The 24331-nt window shown below is 38.4% G+C and overlaps 1 protein-coding gene across 2 annotated transcripts; it reads left to right on the top strand.

Moving 5' to 3' along the window:
- Positions 1-1012: 1012 nt before the first annotated feature.
- prkacbb (protein kinase, cAMP-dependent, catalytic, beta b) lies at positions 1013-23724 on the top strand. 2 transcript variants are annotated; one of them, XM_062022487.1, is made up of 10 exons: positions 1013-1540; positions 6823-6878; positions 6953-7081; positions 15804-15902; positions 15985-16067; positions 16172-16298; positions 16382-16477; positions 17477-17599; positions 17665-17829; positions 22362-23724. In XM_062022487.1, exons 1-10 carry the CDS (start codon positions 1495-1497, stop codon positions 22485-22487), a joined length of 1050 nt encoding a protein of 349 aa, XP_061878471.1. In that variant the 5' UTR covers positions 1013-1494; the 3' UTR covers positions 22488-23724. The 2 variants fall into 2 exon arrangements, with proteins under 2 accessions (XP_061878471.1, XP_061878469.1); XM_062022485.1 differs by having other exon boundaries at positions 1016-1540; positions 6817-6878.
- The last annotated feature ends 607 nt before the right edge of the window (positions 23725-24331 follow it).

Genomic DNA, 24331 nt, shown 5'->3' with positions numbered 1-24331 from the left:
CGTACAAGCTGACCACTAAATGGTAACACCCCGAATAAGTTTTTCAGCTTGTTTAAGTCGGGGTCCACTTAAATTGATTCATGATACAGATATATGCTATCAAATGCTATCAAATATATACTAACATCATAATACAGTCATCACACAAGATAATCATCAGAGTATATACATTGAATTATTACATTATTTACTTTATTTACAATCTGGGGTGTGGGATATGGAGAGGGTGGGGGTGGGGGGGGGGCAGGTTTGGTTGGTATCAACACTTCAGTCATCAACAATCAGCATCAACAATTGCATCATCAGAGAAATGGATATTGAAACAGTGTAAGACTGACTTGGTAGGATATGTACAGCAAGTAGTGGACATAGAGAGAGAGATCAGAAAATATAAGAAAAAGTGTCTACATTTGATTGTTTGATTGTTTACATTTGATTATTTATAATCCGAAGAGGTATTATGTTGGAAGGGAGGGTGTTAGTTTAGGGTTGTAGTTGCCTGGAGGTGTTCTTTCAGTGCGGTTTTGAAGGAGGATAGAGATGCCCTTTCTTTTACACCTGTTGGGAGTGCATTCCATATTGATGATAACAACCAAACCTAACCCCACCCCCCCCCCCCCCCCCCCCCCCCCCCCCACACACACACACACACACACACACACACACACACACACACACACATACACACCCTCCACATCCCCTCACCCCGGATTTTAAATAATGTAAATAATTCAATGTATTTACTCTGATGATTATCTTGTGTGATGACTGTATTATGATGATAGTATATATCTGGTAGTATATATCTGTATCATGAATCAATTTAAGTGGGACCCCGACTTAAACAAGTTGAAAAACGTATTCGGGTGTTACCATTTAGTGGTCAATTGTACGGAATATGTACTGTACTGTGCAACCTACTAATAAAAGTCTCAATCAATCAATCAATCAATCAATCCCTTCACAGCGCCATCTGTCGGATGTGGTGGGTTACTCACCTACTTGCCCTTAATGTAAAAATGCCCGTTGAGTGTGGCATTTTTAAAAGGTACAAAACCGTCGTAATACTTATGTAAAACTTTAATGTCTTTTAACGACTTTCAAATGTAATCACAAAGGAGAATGTTGTGCCCTGGGGGCATAGCGGCGCTGGCTGAGAGACTGCCGGGCGGGGGGGAGACTTTCCCAGGCAGGCGGAGCAGCAGCAGCAGCAGCAGTGACCGCTAGCTTGATGTCAGCCATACAATAATAGTTGAAACATTTCACGGGGGGAAAAGAGCGAAAGTGGACGGCAAATGAAGAGTGAGGATCGTTGTTGGTTAGGAAATTTCCTTCCTTTTCGTTCGGACCAGCAACATTTTTAAAACATTATCGTGTTTTTGTGGAACGGAGCAACCGCTTGCAGGGAGGTTAGCTAGCTAGCTAGCCCGCCACCGCCACCGCCACCTCGCTCTCCTTTGCTTACGTCGGAGCCACAGCCGTGTGTCTTCCAACATGGGGAACGCTGCCACCGCCAAGAAGGGCAACGAGCTGGAGAGCGGTGAGTCTGACTCGCGTTGGTCCTCGAACGGCTTCAATGTTTGCTTTTCTTCGTTTGTCACGTAGCCAACCTCGCATATGTTAGCTCAAGAGCTAGCCTGTGGCGACACCATAACTGTCCAAGCAACAGAGGGCTATCTTGACACTCATCACTTTTTTTAATACACTAGCGCAAACTTGTTGGTGCCGTTTTATTATATTACATTTTAAAAATGGTTGATTCGTTGCGAGTATGTTGACGTTTTTTATTGAGCTAATGTATCGCTAGCCGCTGGAGGACCCCGTTGGATTTTTATATTAGGGGGTGTGAACAACCAGGTTTGTATTATGATCGCATAATGACAATAAAGTAACATGCTAAATGTGTATATGGTGCTTACATAGAGGCTTGTATGCTAATTGTATCCGTTAAAGGGAGTTGTGGTGGGGGGATTAGCCATCAGAAGGCCCCTGTCATTACAACGCCCCTTGATGGTGGGAGCTCTTCAGGCCTGTTTATGTACAGTATGTCTTGTGTGTGTTGTCACTTCCTATCGGCATGCTACAAGACTCCAGACACTTCACCATCATCATCCGTCAATCTGGACGTGTCTGATCAAATCTGCAACTTGAAGCCTCAAACCCATGAGTAATTGTCTTAAATAGCCATTAAAACCCAACTTGCAGTGATTTGCGTCTGCCCCCCTAATCCAACCCCACCCCCTAGGGCTGCACTGCCACATTTTATTCTTGGCTGCATAAACAAAGCCTTCCAGCTGCACTGCACAGTGGTGACCAAATATGGTGAAGAAATGACAAATGCACAGGTTCCGAAAAAGTGGAACCGGACTACTGTATTTTGGTGCCATCTGTAAGTGTGTCACCTGCGACTTCTTTTAAGCGTAGGGGTTAAGGGTCCATCTTGGTTCACTGAGCTTGTCATTGACTGGAGCGGCTTGTCGTCGGACCCTTCGTCAGAGGATAAGGGGGTATTACAAGATTTGAACGCTTTGACGTAACTTGGTCCAGGCCAGTGTCAACGTGCTCGTATGCTCCCATGTTGTCATCACCAAACATCATCTTCTCTAGCAATTCAATGTTTCATGACATGTGCTTGTAAAACAAAGGGTTATGTATCTGTATTTGTGATGTAAAATTGCCTAGTTACACAAGATTAATAACATATTCCACATTCTCAAATCTCTATGCATGAAAGAGAAAAAAAAGATACTGTTAAGCAAAGTCAAAGCATTACAGAAAAAAAGTTGAAATATTTCAAAATTACTTATGCAACAAAAAAAATAAGTTTTTTTTTTAATCATTTTGGAATGTTAAAAGAATAACGTTACTTTTAGGAGCTGTAAAATTTCCAAAAAACTCCAATATTAGTTAGCTTAGGGGGATCAAGATGCAACACAAATATGGGACTAATGTTGTGTGTAATACTAAAAATGTAAAGATTTTACTAGAGTTAAGTAATAGTATTACTAGAATACAATCAAAATATTGTGATGAAAAAAGTTAATACACACAGGAGGAAAGTAACATTGAGGGGGGAAAGCCTGACAAAATATATATATTAATATATATATTTTTAGGAGAATAAACACTTTTGAGGGGGAGAGAAATCATAATTTCATTGACAAAATAATGTTGGTGGAAAGTAAAATTAAAGGCGTACTTTTACAAGACTGCGCTTTATAAAAAATAAATAAAGTTGCTATTTTATAAAATAGCAATGCCTAATTTTACAAGAAAAAATAATAATTTCGAGAGAAAACCCGGGAAAAAATTCACTATGCAGTCAGTATAATTTAACACGGAAAAAGTAACCAAAAGTAAACTTGTATTATTCATCTAATCAATTCAACTTAAGAATGTTTAACATAAAACATTTTGATTTCGATTTACATTCGCAGGTAAAAAAAAACAAAACACAGTATATTTCAACTTCTTAAAAAGCCTTCTTGATGTGACGTCTTGCCTCATGTGCCGACTGTTAAACCTGTTTAAGCTGACACGGTGGCCCAGGAGCAGATTTGGGACTGAGTGGAGCCGCTCTGTTGAGGAAACCTGGTTACCTACATTGCTGAATACACACAAGATTACCTGTATTTACACTGTTAAGGCGTCTGTCTACGTGGCTGAAACACTGACAGTCACAGCAGATTAGCACCCTGTTTTTAAAAAAGGACGACACGTTCTGTCACATTGTGGATGCCGTCAACAATCAATGAAATAATTGATTCCCATCAGTTTAAAGAATGTCTTCTTGCACGTCTTCTCCCTTTGAATGTCTGCGAAGGGTTTGAACTTACGCTTAGTTAAGTACAGTTCATTTTTGACACGTTCAACTCTATGGGTATAGCTTTAAAAAGTAAAGTAAAGTAAAATAAATAAATAAATAAATGATAAATGGGTTATACTTGTATAGCGCTTTTCTACCTTCAAGGTACTCAAAGCGCTTTGACAGTATTTCCACATTTACCCATTCACACACACATTCACACACTGATGGCGGGAGCTGCCATGCAAGGCGCTAACCAGCAGCCCATCAGAGGCAAAGGGTGAAGTGTCTTGCCCAAGGACACAACGACGTGACTAGGAAGGTAGAAGGTGGGAATTGAACCCCAGTAACCAGCAACACTCCGATTGCTGGCACAGCCACTCTACCAACTTCGCCACGCCACTACCAGAATAGTATAGGCCGCAAAATAATCTCACTATTATTTACATACAATAATATACCTACAGTGATTTAAGTTTAATACAAATTAAACTGCAGTGATTTTTTTTGTTGTTGCACTAATTGTGTAATTCCTGTTTAGATAATGTACATGGTGCAACAACAAAGGATCAATGTGAGCCTTTATCCGTCTACAGAGATCTGTAAAGGGAAATTGCACTTTGTAAAAAATTGCATTCTAATTTGTTGTAATCGGCTTGTTCTAGGTAGCTAGCAATGCAGCTAATGGAGCAATCCATTCTGCCTCTGAATCACTTTGAACATGCATCCTAAAACTGCCAACAATAGTTCATTTACGTTTTGTAACCTGTATAATAACCAAGCTGTAGCGACATTGTTATTGTACTGAGGAACTGTTTTTGTAACATATAGTAACACATTGCCTTGGGACGACATGCTACGGTATTAGCCGTAAGCTAGCTTCCGTGTCAACAGCTGAATGGCTTTTCAGTTTGTAATGCACAAGGACACTCACTAATCTTCACTGACTGAAAAACATGAACAATCATATTACATGATCTGTAAAGCATTAGCTCACATTTCATGTTTTGTTTGTACACAGCTCGCTCGACAGCGTATGGACTGCAGTTGTAATAACAAGCATAATCATGATCAATATAAAAGTGACTCACTCGCTTTTATAACCAGTAGTTTATAAAGTTAAAGTACCAATGATTGTCTCACACACACACTAGTGTGGCAAAATTATTCTCTGCATTTGACCATCACCCTTGATCACCCCCTGGGAGGTAAGGGGAGCAGTGGGCAGCAGCTGTGGCCACGCCCGGGAATATTTTTTGGTGATTTAACCCCCAATTCCAACCTTTGATGCTGAGTGCCGAGCAGGGAGGTAATGGGTCCCATTTTTATAGTCTTTGGTATGACTCGTATCCTCCGTATATTCAGGTTAAAAAAGATAAGGTAGTTAGTCCTTATTTGTCAAAATATAGTCGTCTTCATTGTCTGTTACCAAGTCTGCCGTGATAAGGACACACTTGTGTTTGTTTCCGGAAGTAGGAACACACATTTGTTGCCTGAAGTCAGAAGTGCGCTGCTATGGAAATGGAAATAAATGCGCTGAGGAAATAAATTCCGGTATTGCTTAAAATGACCAAAATACGGTAAATTTGTACATGTTGCATATTGTTATCATGAATATGTCTGTTACTACAATATTTATATACTTGCAGCGTGTATATAAAATGTTTGATGGAGGGTTTTTGAAGTTGTTTTAGAGGGCTTTGAAGGCTACAACGGTGACTCCCATTAGCCACATTTTGCGAGCGTATTTTTGTCAACTTTAAAATCCTCCCCCAAAAAAAGTCGTGTGTTCTTGTCTCTCGTAATGATTGTGAACCATAGGCAAAATTCCCCCCAAAAAAGTGCAGTTCTCCTTTGACAATTTCAGAAAAATAGTAAATATTGAACGATACCATCAGAGAGATATTAAATATGTTCATGTAGTTTGTTTATTATTGTAGATGATAAAATTATTATTGTAGATGATAACTAATATTGTTTAGGAAAGCCTCTAACTGTGTCAATCAAAACTGAGCATTTTTATCTTCATAAAGCCCACAATTTTGCATTAAATCTTGTAGGTGTACCTAATGGTTTTGAGGGTGAGTGTATATCTGTACAATTTTGCACATTAAAAGTTAAACAAGGTCAACTATCATCAATGCTATTTTAATACAGGCGCTAATGTAAAAAGGTATAGCAGCTTTTAAATGTGTTTTCCTTATAATTTCCTTTCAATCTAACCTAATATACATCAGTGATCTTTTAAAAGCTTCCCCCAAATACTTTCCTGCAGTCACCACATATTATGCTTTATTGTTGTTTTGTCTACATGAACTCTTGTCTTTTTTTCCTCCTTTTCTCTCTTCGTCTTCTCTCTTTTTCCATCCGTATCATCCAATCCATGTGGGTGGTTGTTCCTGCAAAAAAACGTGGTGATCAATAGAGACTTTTGGTACGCACATTCCTCTCAACAGCAAAAAGAAAAAGATGAGCCGGCAACATTTGGCGCCTGGTCTCGTTGTGCGAAAGCTGCTTGATGTGCTTGCTGTTATGTGTGCTTTGATAACAAGTGTGTGCTTCTTTTGTTTTTTGTTATCTATGTTCTCTCAATCTGGATATCTGCTGTGTTTGCCATACATCGGTTTGTCTTTACTTACAATACACTTCTGTGTTTATTAGCCTTCCCCTTTAAAGTGATGCACAAAATGCTCAGAGAAAGTACTCCTTCGTAATGTCCGAGTGTTGTGTTGGTCCTCTCCTCATTGACTAAGGCTACTAAATAACAGAAATTAAGAATATATAGTCTCTTGGCATGCATCACTAGTCTTGCCTGGCCTGGATGTTCCCTTGTGTTTGTGTTTTCTTTATATACTATGTATCATGTAATTAATATCCAGATGAGAGTCTTCTCAATCGACCTTCCCTTCCCTTTCCTCCTCTGATGCCCAACATTTACAAATTAAAACCTGGATATGTTTTCATGGGAGGGAATGAATGTTAACTAGTATGTTGTTTTCTTCTCTCCTCAGTGAAAGAGTTCTTAGCCAAAGCCAAAGAAGATTTCTTGCGGAAATGGGAATGCCCGCCACAGGTTAGAATGTTGTATTAAGTTAATGAACAAAACAAATATTTCCGGGCTCGTTAACATGCTGTTCTTCCCCACAGAGCACGACGTGCCTCGATGACTTTGACAGATTAAAGACTCTGGGGACCGGCTCGTTTGGGAGAGTTATGCTGGTGAAACACAAAGGAACAGAGCAGTACTTTGCAATGAAAATACTGGACAAACAGAAGGTCTGTTTCTCTTTACTTAAGAGGAGTTCATAATGATAATAATAATGCTAAAAAAATGATGAGATCCAAAACAATAGTCTCTTTATTTAAGAGGAGTTCATAATTATAATAATAATGCTAAAAAAAAATGATGAGATCTAAAACAATAGTTGAATCAAAAACTTAAAGGCTTTCCAAAATGAAAGCATTTATTTTACTCTGTACATATGTTGACCTTTGAATACACTTTGCTGCTTTCCAGATACACATTTTGTTGGGTCGGTGGGATGGGTTGCATAGTTGGCCATGACACATGTTCATATCATTTTTGGGGCGCTGTGGGAGAAACAAAATAGAGAGCAAAAACATTAAAATCAAAACAAATATTTAATGTTAGCATCATTTTTATTGTCCCAAGCAAGACAGGACTGTCAGTGCTTCTCGATAAGGGAGGCCGGCTGGGGAGAGTCACAGCACCAGCAGCTGCTGCTCATTGAAAAGAGCAATATGTAGGGCTGGACGATTATGGCAAAAAAATTTATCGCGATTATCTTTGATTGATATTGAAATCATGATTAATAACACAATTATATCTTCAATTGAAAACATTAGCATGTGTGTGCTTTTTGTGTCATAAATACAATTTAATAAAAATGTTTGTTAATGTAATGCAAAAATTATCATATTTATTGGTACAATACATCTTTGGACAATTTTCACCAGTATTTTAGATCAAAGCTAAATAATTTTGTGTGAATATGTCAGTAAGTGCTTTAAATACATTATGCTTGTGTAAGGTACTTTTTTGAAACCTTTATTGTGTTAGCACAGTCAGACCTAACTATGCACACAAGACTGTTATTGTGAAGGGGCAATGTTTGCTGCTGTTCTAAGCTTGATGTGTGGAGACAACTTGAGGCTGTTTAAAAAAAAGGGAGAGAGAGAGAGAAAGAGCTTCTTGAGTTGTGACTGCTGTCTGTAGGTACCTTGATCTTACATTGATGATGGCGTTTGCAACAACACAAGAAGATGAGATGTGTTGTGGGTGTGTAAATTGTTCTTGCTAGCTTTAGCTTTGTAGCTTAGCTGCTGTTTCGGGTGGCCATCTCTACGTTGGCGTTGCTGTTTTTTATAATATCCACAAAGTTCAATGAGCAAGTTATGTGTGACATGTTTAATTTTTGTGCTGGTTGAATTTACAAGTATTGCTGTGCATGTAAACTCTAGAAAGTACACTCCATGGTCACTGGCCTGTGTCATTCACGTTGTCCCAAATTTAGCGACATATAAGCACCTATCGAAATTGCCAGGTATTTAAATTTAACATGTAAACACCCCGCCCAGCCAGATAGCTTGCTGAACTCGTGCCGTCTTGTGGTCCAAATTACAGATTGCGGCGGGCCGCAATTCTCTTGCGGGCCGTAGTTTGGACACCTCTGAACTAAACCTTTTTTTATTGTGCATCACATTCAAGTGTCCAAAAAAATCCAACAATGCCTGCGATCTCAACATGTGCAAAAACATTTTTTTTCATGGTTGATGAAGTGTTAACTTTTTATCCCCATTGGTTACAAAAGTAATTCCAAGGTGAATTAACAATTTCAGTTAAACAAACTTTTTTTTATTCTTGCAACCTGATTGTTTTATTGAGCAACTTAATTGCCACATGTAGGGCTGGGCGATATGACTAAAAAATGTATCACGATATAAGTGTTTCATATCAGTCGATATCGATAATTATTGATTAAAAAAAAAAAAAACTATTCTAAATAAAGACCAGGAGAAAAAAGGCTGAATTTAAATACTTTTGTTTTAAATATAACCTTTAACCTTTAGAACGAGGTCAGCATTATGAAAAACAGTCAGATAAAAGAAAATACTGGTCAATGTGCAAATATTGACATTAAATAAATGCTTAATCCAACAAAATGTGCAAAGTATTGTAATTAAGAAATGAGTAGTGTACAACTCAGGCTTTAAAGCCATATTGGTAACAATATATGCAAATAAATAACAGTCACATTAAGCAAGCAGAAAAAAACATGTCTTACAGAATATTGTAAACATCGGAATAAACTTGCGTCTGAACATCTGTGACAAAACAAACCTGTTATTCTCTTCAGCCATTTATGGAAAAATCAAACCAACTTCAGTATCTCCTTTTCCACGGATTCCCTGCACATTGTGTAAAGCTTAGGAATAGCTGTCTTGGAAAAGTGCTTTCGGCCAGGTAGAACATAACGGGGGTCGAGCACGTGTATGAGATTCTTGTACCCAGACTTCTCAACTATGCTGAGCGGTAGCATGTCCTTCGCTAATTGATACACCACTGCATCCGTTATTTCTTTATAACGTTTTGAATTTGTGTCGTATGGCACTGCTGCCGAGTAATACTGTCTGCGGCAACAACAGACCACCATCGAGACGATGGTGGTCTGTTGTTGCCGCTTCGGTGCTGTTCCACTTGCACCGGCTGATGTAGATGGTTGTGGCTGTTTGATACTGCTGTACTCCAGCGGGTGAGAGCGGCTCGGGTGGTAAAATAAGTTTGTCGTGTTCCCAGACTTGGTCGGGACGACGACCTTGCAAAGTTTGCAGACAGTATTACTCCGATTCGTATCGGATTTTTAAAAATCCAAAATACTGCCAAACTGGTGACGTGACGTTTCCTTTTTTATTTACAATTTCCTCTCGTGCTGCCGCGCTCATATTCCCGTTTGGTTTCACTCCTCGTCGTCAGCTAGCCGTTGTTGCTTTTTTTTTCTTTTTTCTTCCTATTAGCATTTCCCAGAATGCCTTGCGGTTCAGGCTCGGCCGTGATAGGTCGAGAGGCCAAAGCCCTTCCTCTGCCTACACACCCCAGAATGCCGTGCGGTTCCGGCTCTGCCTTTCTTCCTATTTTTTTCTAAAGAACTCAGTGAAATTACCGAACGTTCTATCGACCCCATTTTCTATTGATATTGATCACATGTCTATCGTGATATATATTGTTATTGTTTTATCGCCCAGCCCTAGCCACATGCATACACAGAATCATTAAAAAGTTTTCATTATAACCTGAGAATGTAAGCCACGCCCCCAGTAATACAAACGCATGCAACAACAGAATAATGTTTATGATACAAAAGCAGTGTTTGGGAAAGTGTATGATTTCACTCAATGGTTTAACAAATATATTGTAACCATAGCATCCGTCCAGTATAGCGTCTGTGATTGACAGCTATGAATGCCAGTCGTTTTAGTTAGCCAAAATGTAACTTCTAATTGTGCCAAATGTATTTTCATTTTTTTGTCACCTTTTAAAGGGGAACTGCCCTTTTTCTGAAATTTTGCTAATCGTTCACAATCATTATGAAAGACATGGCAATGAATGCGATCAAAAGTCAACGTACAATGGAGCCTATGGGAGCTGTGCGATTCCGCTTACTAAGCCCTTAAAAAACCATCCAAGCACCTTTATTAGGGTTTTATACACATGATGTAAGTGCATATGTACCATACTTGCCAACCCTCCCGTTTTTACCGGGAGACTCCCGGTATTCAGCATCTCTCCCGATAACCACCCGGCAGAAGTTTTCTCCCGACAAACTCCCGGTATTCAGCCGGAGCTGGAGGCCACGCCCCCTCCAGCTCAATGCGGACCTGAGTGGGGACAGCCTGTTCTCACGTCCGCTTTCCCACAATATAAACAGCCTGCCTGCCCAATGACGTCATTACATCTACGGCTTTTAGAGAGTAGAGCGCACAACTGCGCACACAACAAGGAGACGAAGCAGAAGAACGAGGAAGTTACAGACATGTCGACGAGCAAGATGAAGAAATATGCTTGCAAGTTCCAAAACGAATGGAAACAAGAATTTCAGTTCATCCAGGACAGTTCGAAGGGGAAGGGGTATGTATGTTGCCTGTACATTTTGTAGAGCAGACTTCTCCATTGAACAGGGGCGGCGTGGCGAAGTTGGTAGAGTGGCCGTGCCAGCAATCGGAGGGTTGCTGGTTACTGTGGTTCAATCCCCACCTTCTACCATCCTAGTCACATCCGTTGTATCCTTAGGCAAGACACTTCACCCTTGCTCCTGATGGCTGCTGGTTAGCGCCTTGCATGGCAGCTCCTGCCATCAGTGTGTGAATGTGTGTATGAATGGGTGAATGTGGAAATACTGTCAAAGCGCTTTGAGTACCTTGAAGGTAGAAAAGCGCTATACAAGTATAACCCATTTATCATTATTATAACACGGTGGCCGAAACGATATACTCATTCATGAATGGAGAAGTTAAACAGGACAATGCTGCCATCTACTGGATAGCCTCCGGAACACGGAAATTCAAGTATTTATTTTATTTATATGTATAATAAAATATATATATATATAGCTAGAATTCACTGATAGTCAAGTATTTCATATATATATATATATGAAATACTTGAGTTGGTGAATTCTAGCTGTAAATATACTCTCCTCTTAACCACGCCCTTAACCACGCCCCCCGCCCCAACCACGCCCACGCCGCCCCCCACCTCCCGATATCGGAGGTCTCAAGGTTGGCAAGTATGATATGTACATTAACAAGCAAATTCATGACATTTAATATATACTATATTTTCCGCACTATAAGGAGCACCGGATTATAAGGCGCACCTTCAATGAATGGCATATTTCAAAACTTTGTTCATATATAAGGCGCACCGGATTATAAGGCGCACCTATGCATCCATTAGATGGAGCTGCGCTAAAGGGAATGTCAACAAAACAGTCAGATAGGTCAGTCAAACTTTATTAATAGATTACAAACCAGCGTTCTGACAACTCTGTTCACTCCCAAAATGAATAAACAGCTGTTTTATTATTTTCCCAGAGGTAAAGTCAGTGACGTGGTGTTTTGTTTATCTTTTAACAACAGCAAGGTATAAAATGTAGTGCAACATTTATATCACATAGTGGAGGGGAACTTTTCCCTGATTCAATAAACACGTAAAAAACAGTGATACTGTTACGGTAAATCAAACGTTAGTGCAATCACAATATAGTAACACTCCAAATAGTGCAGAGCAATAACAATAAATCAATTACTCAACGTTGCTCAAACGTTAATGTCACACAACACAACACACAAAATAAACATGTAAAGCTCACTTTATGAAGTTATCCCTCATCCACGAATCCCTTGAATTCTTCTTCTTCAGTGTCCGAATTAAACAGTTGGGCGGATACTGCATCCAACATCGTCGAAGTCGGCATTAATCGAGTCAGTGTCGCTGCTGTTGTCTAGCAGTTCAGTGACAATGTTAAATTCTCTCGCTGCTGCTCTATTCCCGTGTTCTACTGTGTGACTGATCGTCTTAAGTTCAAACTCTGCGTCGTAAGCGTGTCTCTTAATAGGAGCCATTTTGGGGTCTTTACATAAACAAACAAATGGAAATCAAAACGGCACGCCTCGCGCAGTCATATATCCCAGCATGCACCGCACGCTTCTTCTACGGGGGAAAATGAAGTCGGCGGCTGCTTACCGTAGTTGCAATTGATTGATTGATTGAAACTTTTACCTGTTGGAGGCTCAATATCGGTCCATATATAAGGCGCACCGGATTATAAGGCGCACTGTCAGCTTTTGACAAAATTTGAGGTTTTTAGGTGCGCCTTTTAGTATGGAAAATACGGTACATATTTTGCTCATTTTAAGCATACGCAGCACATTATTTTCAACGGTTGCTTTTCTTTCATCACTGATTATTACTCACTGTAGACATTATGAGAGCCAACAAACATAATAAAACATCAATTGCTGCTGTCATTAGGATTTCGACTGCTGGGATGTTCATATATTACCATTTCGGTGAAGAATGTCTCATAATCCTCAGGAAGAAACAGGGCACTAAGCGTCTTTTTGTGTCTTTCTGGCCATTTTCGGGTCCTAAATGGCTGTCAAAGTGTACAAACATGTCGGAATACCTATTCAGACTTCTTTTTTCCAGGTGAGATGCATGATTTATGATGAGAATAAACTTACAGGAAGCGAGGAAACCGCAGACCACTTGATGATGTAAACATAGGGACATACGGTATTGATCACAGCGCCACTATAAATAGTTTGTTTGCGTTAACTCTTATAATAACCATATCGCTAATACTTGGTCAATATTCAAGTCACAAAATGTAAATGGTGTATTGTTGATGTTTTTTTTAATGGTTATTTACTGTTTTTTATGGGTGAAATAGTGGCCCTGTCAGCAGACTTTTATTTACGTTTATTTAATATTTAGAATGCATTTAAAAAATCCATCCGTCATGTCCTTCATAATGATTGTAAACGATAAGCAAAATTCCCAGTGCAGTGCAATTTTGGGGGAATTGTGCCTTTCGTTCACAATCCCTATTTAAGGCAGGAACACATACGTCCTTTTTTTTAATGCTTTCTAATTTGGAAAAAACGGCAAGTATGGGATGGCTTGCAATGCAGTTAATGGGAGTCATACTGTATATTGCACATATAAAGCCCTTTAAAAACATCCAAAAGCCGCCAACAATACTCCATTTACATGTTGTGACCTGAATATTAACCAAGTATTAGCAATATTGTTATTATAAGCGCGACTGTCGAGGAACTACTTTTAGCGGGGCTGTGATCACAGATGTAACTAACTTATGCAGCTATATTGACATACTGAGCCAGCGAGCTGCAGCATCGCCTCTGAGTTGGTAAAAGTGAATTCTAGATTATAAATCATGTCTCTCACTTGTATAGTAGAAGGCTGTGGTCATAAACCGAAAAGTTGGTCAACTATGACATTTAACTTATACCTGCAGATTTCGAAAAAGACACTTGTTTATGCCCACTTTTTTTTTTTTTTTTAACTTTAAACTTGAAGATATAAACATCCTGTCAGTCAGCATCCTAGTGAGAGCAGACATTGTACAGTAAGTGATTGTTTTATTATGTTTGTCATTTGCATTTCTTATTTAGCAATACCGCTAATTGCTGGATCTACTTATTACTTGGCTTCTAAAACTTGTTGATCATCCTCTGTCTATTCAGTCTCAAAAATATGAGGTTGTGGTTCATCATTTGGTGGTTCTCATGAAGTATGCCATGATTAGTGGTAGTTGTTGTAGGAAATAGCGACCGTTGTGATGCCCTTGTAAAATTATTCATCATCATCAATCTTTATTGCAGACCTTAAGATCCATTTAAACATATAAAAACAGAATATAATACATTAAAAACAAAACAATGAAAACATACATTAAAAACAAAACATAAAACCCAAATGTCAGTTTCTGACATACAAACATGTGTGCCAATGATTCCACAGTCCAGATGAGTACTTAACAGAACTGCGGCCAGAGTTCATTATCACAGAGATTATGTCATTTTCAGACTCAGATACCCTACACATAAACTTATACATAATGTTGCGTAGCAACGCTGAAAAAGTGGGCACCCCAACACTAACAAACATCTGGCTTGCACTGGAGCTTCTTGGAATTCCCAGGAGAAGCCTCATACAGTCATTATAAGCAACCTGCAGTTTCTGTATGCTTTTCTGCTTATACTTTACCCACAGGGGGGCAGTATACAGAGGAGTGCAATAGGCTCTGAATAAGTTTATCTTTACATCATATGTGCAATAATAAAATTGATTTCTCAGCATGTTGGCTTGGGCATACAGCATACACCGCTGTCTGTATAGGTCATCATCATCATCACCCAATAGATCAGTAATGATGTGCCCCAGATACTTAGTTTTATCACACACACTCAGCACCTGTCCTGACAGATAGAATGAAGGAAAAGAGAGGTCCTTGTCCTCTCTTGTTCTACATATCATGATGACACTCTTTTTGGCATTATATTTCACATCATATTTTAAACCATAATCTGTACATATATTCAGCAGCTGTTGGAAGCCAGCACTGCTAGGAGACAGGATGGCTAAATCATCCGCATACATAAAATGATTGACCACAGTATTACCAAGTACACATCCGGTTCTACATGTATTGAGCTGTACAGATAGGTCATTCATATACAGATTGTGGCACCTTATGCTCAAAATACATAAATATTACATGTTAATATAAATGTACTTGTACTACATTACACATATATATATATATATATATATATATATATATATATATATATATATATATATATATATATATATATATATATATATATATATATATATATATATATATATATATATATATATATATATATATATATATAAAACATTGATGGGTTTTTGGAAATTTAGAGACTGCTTTTAGTAGACGGAATAGAGCAAAATTATTCCCATGACCTCAATTGTTAGCTGACTTTTGCTAGCGTATAGTTACAAATTAGAATGCTTAAAAAAAAGAAAAGCATGTGCTTGATTGTCTCCCAAAAAAGATTGTGAATGACGAAACAAAATCCATCCATCCATTTTCTACCGCTTGTCCCTTTTTGGGTTCGCGGGTGTGCTGGAGCCTATCTCAGCTGCATTCGGGCGGAAGGCGGTGTACACCCTGGACAAGTCACCACGTCATCGCAGGGCCAACACAGATAAACAGACAGCATTCACACACTAAGGCCAATTTAATGTTGCCAAACAAAATTAAAAAGTGCAGTTCCCCTTTAACATCTTTGACAGTATCCAACAAAACCGATCTTTGGGAAGGCATGAGCTCTTGAATCTCATTAAACTATACAGGTTTACCTAATGTTGTGACCGGACTAATTGCTCTTTGTCTGTCAGGTGGTGAAACTTAAACAAATAGAACACACGTTAAACGAGAAGAGGATATTACAAGCTGTCAGCTTTCCCTTCCTTGTCAAACTTGAGTACTCATTTAAGGTAAGTCACACATCATTAATTGACAGCCAGTTTCTACCTAAATATAGAAGATATGAGTAATTGTTTTCCATATTATTTTTAGGACAACTCCAATTTATACATGGTGATGGAGTATGTTCCAGGAGGAGAGATGTTCTCACATTTAAGACGCATTGGAAGGTTCAGGTGAGGCCTTGAAGAGTAGGAGTAAGAAACCAATCCATTTTTTTTGTTTTGTTTTGACCCGTGGTTTGGGCAGACATTGATTTTTCTCTTCACTTCCCCTCCAGCGAACCGCACGCACGCTTTTACGCTGCCCAGATAGTGCTGACATTCGAGTACCTCCATTCACTAGATCTCATCTACAGGGATCTGAAACCTGAGAACCTTCTCATCGACCACCATGGCTACATTCAGGTGACGCCAGGCCCCACCTGGTTGGCAGATGCATATGGCAGCAACATGTGTTGTTCTCACACGCTTCATTCACACTTTTCAAGGTGACGGACTTTGGGTTTGCCAAGCGTGTAAAAGGCAGAACTTGGACGTTGTGTGGCACACCGGAGTACCTGGCCCCAGAAATTATTCTCAGCAAAGTACAGTATTTTAGCACAATTTGAATTAATGCCAAATGAGTGCTCTTGTCATGTGCCTACAGATTGTATTTGCTGTTGTCTATGACAATCACTTAGATAGTATTTCTATCCATTATGCATATTGATGCCCAGAAATGCACTTTACAGACTACGTCTCATATTTATGTACAGTGAAAACTGAGGTTAAACACATTACTGCAATGAGAACAAAAATAAATAGAAATACTCATTTTCGGGGTCAAACTGTTGCCGTCATAAAATAGTTTTTAATATGCAGACAATGTTTTAAGTAACATGTTAGCATTCATAACCAGGAGTGAATCTATGGGCACCTAACAATTCAATCCAGTTCCAATTCCTGAGGTGACAATTCAATTCAGAATTGGTTCTCGATTCAAACCGATTCTCAATTCAAATTGATTCTTGCAATATATTATTTGGTATAATAATTATAATGAAACTTTTTCAAAACAGGTTGAATGTTAGAAAAGCTCCTTCGGCTTGCATGGAAATTGCCTTAAGTGTATTCTTAAAAATTGATTCTCATTAAAAAAAAAAACGTTTTTGCTGAAACTATTTTTCAAAAGTATAAATTGATTTAGAATTGGGATAAATAAGAATTGCAATTCGAATGTGGATGGATTTTTTTTTTTGGTGCACCCCAATTCATAACTATTAGAAAAGTGTAAATACAACCTAACACCTAAATAATGATGGAGGATCTGTGACATCACAGATATGCCTCATGCAACTTGATAATATAACATTGCTAACTCTCACACAAGTGGAAAAGGAAGTTAACCACTGTAAAAACGAAGCAATCAGCGTTGTCATTTGCAAATGAGTGTATGTTCTCTATTTAACACCCATTCTTGAGGTAGCACCTTATTTGGAATTCTAAAGTGCCATAAAAAGCTAAATAAGCATAATGCCCTGACTAAGTTTGTACATAAAAATGAGGAATTTTCCCCACGTTTAATGTTGTGATGACTTCTTAAGGGCTACAACAAAGCTGTAGACTGGTGGGCTCTCGGGGTCCTCATCTATGAAATGGCAGCTGGTTACCCTCCGTTCTTTGCTGACCAACCGATTCAAATCTACGAGAAGATCGTATCCGGCAAGGTACGAGCCTGCGGCATTTTTTTATTGCACACACTACAGCCTATGACACCTTTCTATCTTCCCAGGTTCGCTTCCCCTCCCACTTCAGCTCGGACCTAAAGGACCTTCTGAGGAATCTGCTGCAGGTAGACCTGACCAAACGCTTTGGCAACCTGAAGAACGGCGTCAATGACATCAAAGGACACAAATGGTTCGCCACAACGGACTGGATCGCAATCTACGAGAGGAAGGCAAGACAGTTGGTGCCTTTAACGCCACTTTATTTCCTTAAATAGTGGCCCCCACTCAATTAAGTGCAGATATATCTTAATGTGCATGAATTATTTGAATCTAATACAAAGGTTCTGGGTTCGATCCTGGGCTTAAGCCTAACCACACCTCCAAAGACATGCACCTGGCTGATTGACAACACTAAATTTGCCGTAGTGTGTGAATGTGACTGTGAATATTGTCTATCTGTTTTGGCCCTGCGATGAGGTGGCGACTTGTCCAGGGTGTACGCCGCCTTCCGCCCGTGTGCAGCTGGGATAAGCTCCAGCACCCCCCGCTACCCCGTAAGGGACAAGCGGTAGAAAATGGATGGATGGATAACTATCCCCATAACAAAACTTCCATCATGAGATTGCTTACAGCCACAGCCATTAATAGATGTGGGAATCTTTGTGCACTTCACAATTTCAGGGGTGACAATTTGATTATAAATAAATTATTTAATATATTGCACATTATTTAATTGTATATATAATGTATAATATTATATATTATGTGTGCGTGTGTGTGGTATCACCACATGGGCTCAGGAACACTTCAGAAAACCACTGTCAGTAACTACAGTTCGTTGCTACAGAATAGACAACTTATACAATCTATAAGTGCAAGTTAAAACTCTACTATCCGTCAGGCGGTACTGCATCAAAAAGCGACATCAGTGTGTAAAGGATATCACCACATTGGCTCAGGAACATTTCAGAAAACCACTGTCATTAACTACAGTTCGTCGCTACATCTGTAAGTGCAAGTTAAAACTCTACTATGCAAAGCGAAAGCCATTTATCAACAACACCCAGAAACGCCACCGGCTTTGCTGAGCTCGAGCTCATCTAAGATGGACTGATGCAAAGTGGAAAAGTGTTCTGTGGTCTCATGAGTCTACATTTCAAATTGTTTTTGAAAACTGAGAATGTTGTGTCCTCCAGAACAAAGGGGAAAATAAAAAGTACCAATGATTGTCACACACACACTAGGTGTGATGAGATTATCATCTGCATTTGAACCATCCCCCTCACCCCCTGGGAGGTGAGGGGAGCGGGTGTCCGCGCCCGGGAATCATTTTTGGTGATTCAACCCCCAATTCCAACCCTTAATGCTGAGTGCCAAGCAGGGAGGTAATGGGTCCCATTTTTATAGTCTTTGGTAGAACCATCCGTTATAGGCGCAAAAGGTCAAAAGCCATAATCTGTGATGGTATGGGGGTGTATTAGTGCCCAAGGCATGGGTAATTTACACATCTGTGAAGGCGCCATTAATGCTGAAAGGTACATACAGGTTTTGAAGCAACATATGTTGCCATCCAAGCAACGTTATCATTGACGCCCCTGCTTATTTCAGCAAGACAATGCCAAGCCACGTGTTACAACAGCATGTCTTCATAGTAAAAGAATGTGGGTACTAGACTGGCCTGCCTGTAGTCCAGACCTGTCTCCCATTTAAAAATATGTGGCACAATATGAAGCCTACAATACCACAACGGAGACCCCGGACTGTTGAACAACTAAAGCTGTACATCAAGCAAGAATGGGAAATAATTCCACCTGAAAAGCTTCAAAAATGTATCTCTTCAGTTCCCAAATGTTTAGTGAGTGTTGTTAAAAGGCAAGGCCATGTAACACAGTGGTAAAAATGCCCCTGTGCCAACTTTTTTGCAATGTGTTGCTGCCATTAAATTCTAAGATAATGATTATTTGCAAAAAAAAATAAGTTTCTGTAGTCAAACATTAAATATTTTGTCTTTTGCAGTCATTCAATTGAATATAGGTTGAAACGTATTTGCAAATCATTAGGGAATAAGCGGTAGAAAATGGATGGCTGGATGTATTCTGTCTTTATTTACAAATTACACAACGTGCCAACTTCACTGGTTTTAGGTTTTGTACATGTGTACATATATGTATCAGGCATGTGATTTTTCCGTCTAAAGTCGTAATTCCGTCTTTTTTAATCTCGGGGGGAAAAAAAAAAATCTTCCGTTTTTCCGGTTTTTTTTCCGACCCTAAATCAAGATTCGAGACGTAGTTTATATTACGCCGTAGTTGATTGGTCGATATGTTCCTTGTGACCAATCAGGACATCTGTTATGAATGATGACGTTAATTAACGTCATCATTCATAACCGCCATTTTCCATATGTAAACAATGTCGGTTCTCGAGAGAAAGGACGCTTTACGAGTAAAATAAATTGATAAACATGTCAAAAATAAGTTTCGATGGGACTGGATGGAAAGGGAAATCACTGATACTGTTGGGAAGAAGGAAGTTACGACTTTGTTCGGTGATTTTATTCGGAAAATCGATCGTTCCGGAAAGGTTTGGTGCATGTGGTGTCATGATAATATTGACTATGGATCACGAGGTTTCAAGGCTTTGGAAGTACATGCGAAACGCCAAAAACATATGAAACAACTTGAAGCAAGGAAAACAAACTTTTCACTAGCTGGTACTTTTGGATGTCAACCGAAAGTGACATCGAGAGGAAAGATCCACCCACAACCCACTTCAGTTGCAGACAGGGTTGTTAATAATGAGGTAAGCTATAAAATATTTGCTTGCGAAATACGCATGTTTGTTTTAAATATTAACCAATTATTGCTTTACGAAATATAAATGGGTTTTTCTAAAAATAAAAAGCCACGTGAAAATATATTATGAAATTACAGAAATTCAAAGAGTCGCATTATTGAATCCAGTTAACAATTTATTTGAAATAAACTTGCATATAATACTATTTTGTAATATTAAGTTCTTATGTAGTCTCTTGAAACTATTGTCAGTGGTGTAACAATCTTGAAGGTAATATTTTCACACTTGTTTCACGCAATATGTCAGTGTCCTCACATTATTATTATTTCCTATTTTCAAATATGAGTAAACAATACTAAACATGTTTAATTATTTTCATAAATGTATATCCTATTTTGGCAAAAAGAATGAAATGTTTACATTTGGTATTTTGTTATATTTATCCAAAAATCCAAAAAAGAAGCTACAAAAGCAGAGACCAAAAGGAAAATGCAGGCTGCTCAGAAATTTGCAAGGAAAGCTCATGTTAGGGCTGGGCTCTCAGAGAAAGCTAATGTGTTAAGTGAACTGAAGTAATGTGGTAATACTGTAAATAAACTGTAGATAATATCACTGATCAATGTGACACCTGTGGATGTGAAATGAACACAAGATGTAAATATTTGTGACTAAATACTGTTGGGACTGAACCATATACAGTGATTCATTATTATAATTGGGTTATGTATGTTCTATTAATGATGTTTTCATGTCTTTAAACACTAAAATATTTTCTTCAAATGGTGCTGTCTTTGTTAATTTTAGCATGTTAAATTGGTGAAAAACCAGGAGCTTCGGGGGCCGTTGCCCCCCTTGTCCCCCCACCAGGGCACCGCCCTGGACCTGGCTGGGGGCCTTCGTACCCCAGACCCCCGGAAATTTTTTCAGTCTTTTTCATTGTGGTCAAATCACATGCCTGATGTATGTGTATATATGAATATGACTATATATATATATATATATATATATATATATATATATATATATATATATATATATATATATATATATATATATATATATATAAATTAAATATATGTCTATAAAGTATGTATATGTATGTATATAAATAAATTATATGTATGTGTGTGTGTGTATATATATATATATATATATATATATATATATATATATATATATATATATATATATATATATATTAGGAATGTCACAGTATGAAAATTGCTTATCATGGTTATTGTGACCAAAATTATCACGGTTATGACGTGACGGTGACGTTTTGTGGAATTTACGAAACTGAAACAAGTTAATGATACTAACACAGACACTTTCACACGTGTTAGCATAGCATAGCCACAGGGTTCAAAGCCTGGGAAAAAAAGTTACTGCTTATAGTCCGGTAAATACGGTAGGTAAATAATAATAATTTGGATATTTTTCCATCAATTCAACATAGCTCACATACTAATCGTGATGCATCGGAGAATTTATTCTTTTTCCCCACCTCTAGCCATTAATGACAGTTTTTTGACCCGGCAGTCATTGGGAGACCCTTGTGGTTATGAGCTTTGTAAAGCCTCTGTGGTTAAATAGTCGTTAATTGGAGCATTTGAGGTATTAATCTGCTTTATTACTGTAAAGGGTTTGAGAAACATCAAGAGCTTTGCTTTACAAACTGCATTAATGTCATGTGTGTTTGTGCCTCCACATTCTTTTCCCTGGGTGTACTTTATTTGCCAAATACCAAGCTCAGCGACCTGGACTGACAGGAAAAATATCACACCAAAAGCTTTCCACACGGGTGCGAGATGCTAAATCACACTCGCTGGTTAAATGCCAAGCTATGTTGATGCATGTTTATTAATTATTACCGACAGTTACTCGTGATGTTTACAGTCACTGTCTTCAACATTTAATCAGATTCTTAATTTGGAGAGGCTTACTTGAACTTTGTTTGCCCCGGCAGGTAGAGGCCCCGTTCATACCAAAGTGCAGAGGCCCTGGCGACACCAGCAACTTCGACGACTACGACGAGGAGGACATCCGCGTTTCCGTAACGGAAAAATGCGTAAAGGAGTTTGCGGAATTTTAAGACAGACAGTTATGTCATGGGATAATATAAGGGGATCTTTGCACTCTTCTATAGACTTGGAATGGAGCAGAGACCATGTTTTCCCCCTCCTACCTTCTACTCCTTTACTTTTCCCAGGTCTATGACACAATCCCTCACACAGCTCAATGAGGTTGCCATGATCCTTGGGTGCCGATAACCTCGCACTGTCACCTACACCTGCATATTAATGCAGACCACCACTTTGTTTTTGTTTTTTTACCTACCCACTTTTTAATTTGTACTTTTGAAGGTCTTGGATGTTGTCCTGCTCTTTTTAAATCATGAAGGACAAAGTAAGACAAGTGCAACAAGGCAGCTTGTTTGCAATGGTTCGACTTCCATGTTACATGGGCTCCTCTTGCGTTCATGGCCGGTAGCTTCTCGTCTCGTGTGTGCATATCTGTCCGTTTTGTAAGACGTTTGAACACTCTTGAGTGTTTTTAGAGCATGACTGAATAGCAAAACTGGGTGACATAAGAAGACGAAGGAGAGGTTCCTTCTTCCTTTCTTTGCTTTTGCCTTAGAGCCCAGCGAAAGTGTTGATCCTCCTCGTTATTTCGACCCAGGCGTACAGCAAGCCATCGCTGAGAATAACCAATCTTGTTACATTATTAGTAAAATGTAAAATTACTTTTTTGATCCTTTTGGGGTCTGTTAGTTACATGTGTCACTCTTTTTTTTTTTGTCACTGTGTCTGCGATATTAGTCATATTTTCCCCCTAGATTTCAGGTCTGTTCATAAAGACCTGTTGTTACAATACAATGTGACTTCTGTAAATTTAAAATGAAGTGAAAAGAAAATCGTCCTGAGAGTAAAAGTGAGAAAAGTCAGTACTTTGACTCTCAGCACGGTTCGTGAAACCACAAAAAAAAAAGTCACTAAAGAATCTATCAATTATTGATTTTGAGAATTCATTAAACAGAACATAAAACTCCAGGGTTTTTTTTCTTGCCGCCAGGGAATGATTGTGTTTGTTTTACTTGTTTCTTTTGAGGAATGTAGATTGCAACTTATATGTGTGCATATTTGATGACTTGATTATCAAGGTACAATTTTTCTCACAAATACACTGGCTAAAGTAAAGAACTGCTCCCTTGTATCACCATGTAACCCTGTTATTGTTCAGCTCATTACATAATACGTATATGCATTGTTTCATATATGTTTTATTTATACACGTTATAGAGATGCTAATAAATTTTATTTTTAAAAGTGTTTTGTGATCATTTTTGCAATTGATTTTAACTATATTGATAGTAAATTGACAAAAGAAAGCAACATAACTATGTAACAGTAAATATGTTAATTACTGGCAATTATATGATGGACGCAGAATCGTGTTACTGTATTGCTGTATTACTTCGAAGATGTATCATATTTTGTTATATAGAACATTTACAACAACTATGGCATCAATTTCAAGGAAAAAAATATTACTGAACAGGTATAATACACAATAATAAAGCTAATATATATATATACACACATGTATATATGTTTATGTATGTATATATGTATGTATGTATATACATATATAGATACAAATGAGGGGTTGTCTAAAAGGTTAGCTGGCCAACTGCATGGTAAAGTTCTACAGTCCATTACCCATCCATGGCCGGAGCCTACATTTGTGAATAAAAAAATACCCATGACAATTATTGTGTTTAAAACATTTTCATATACTTTCTTTTCATTGAATCCCAATAACAATATAAATTTCAGAGAACATTTGCACGTTTGGAATATTAGAGAAAAGCCAATAACGTACGCAATTCCACAGTTTTACTGTACATACATTAATGAAATAAATGTACTGTTGATT

This window comes from Entelurus aequoreus, linkage group LG16, assembly GCF_033978785.1.
Source record: "Entelurus aequoreus isolate RoL-2023_Sb linkage group LG16, RoL_Eaeq_v1.1, whole genome shotgun sequence".
In the NCBI taxonomy this organism is placed as follows: Eukaryota; Metazoa; Chordata; class Actinopteri; order Syngnathiformes; family Syngnathidae; genus Entelurus; species Entelurus aequoreus.
This window is presented reverse-complemented; position numbering and strand designations above follow the sequence as displayed.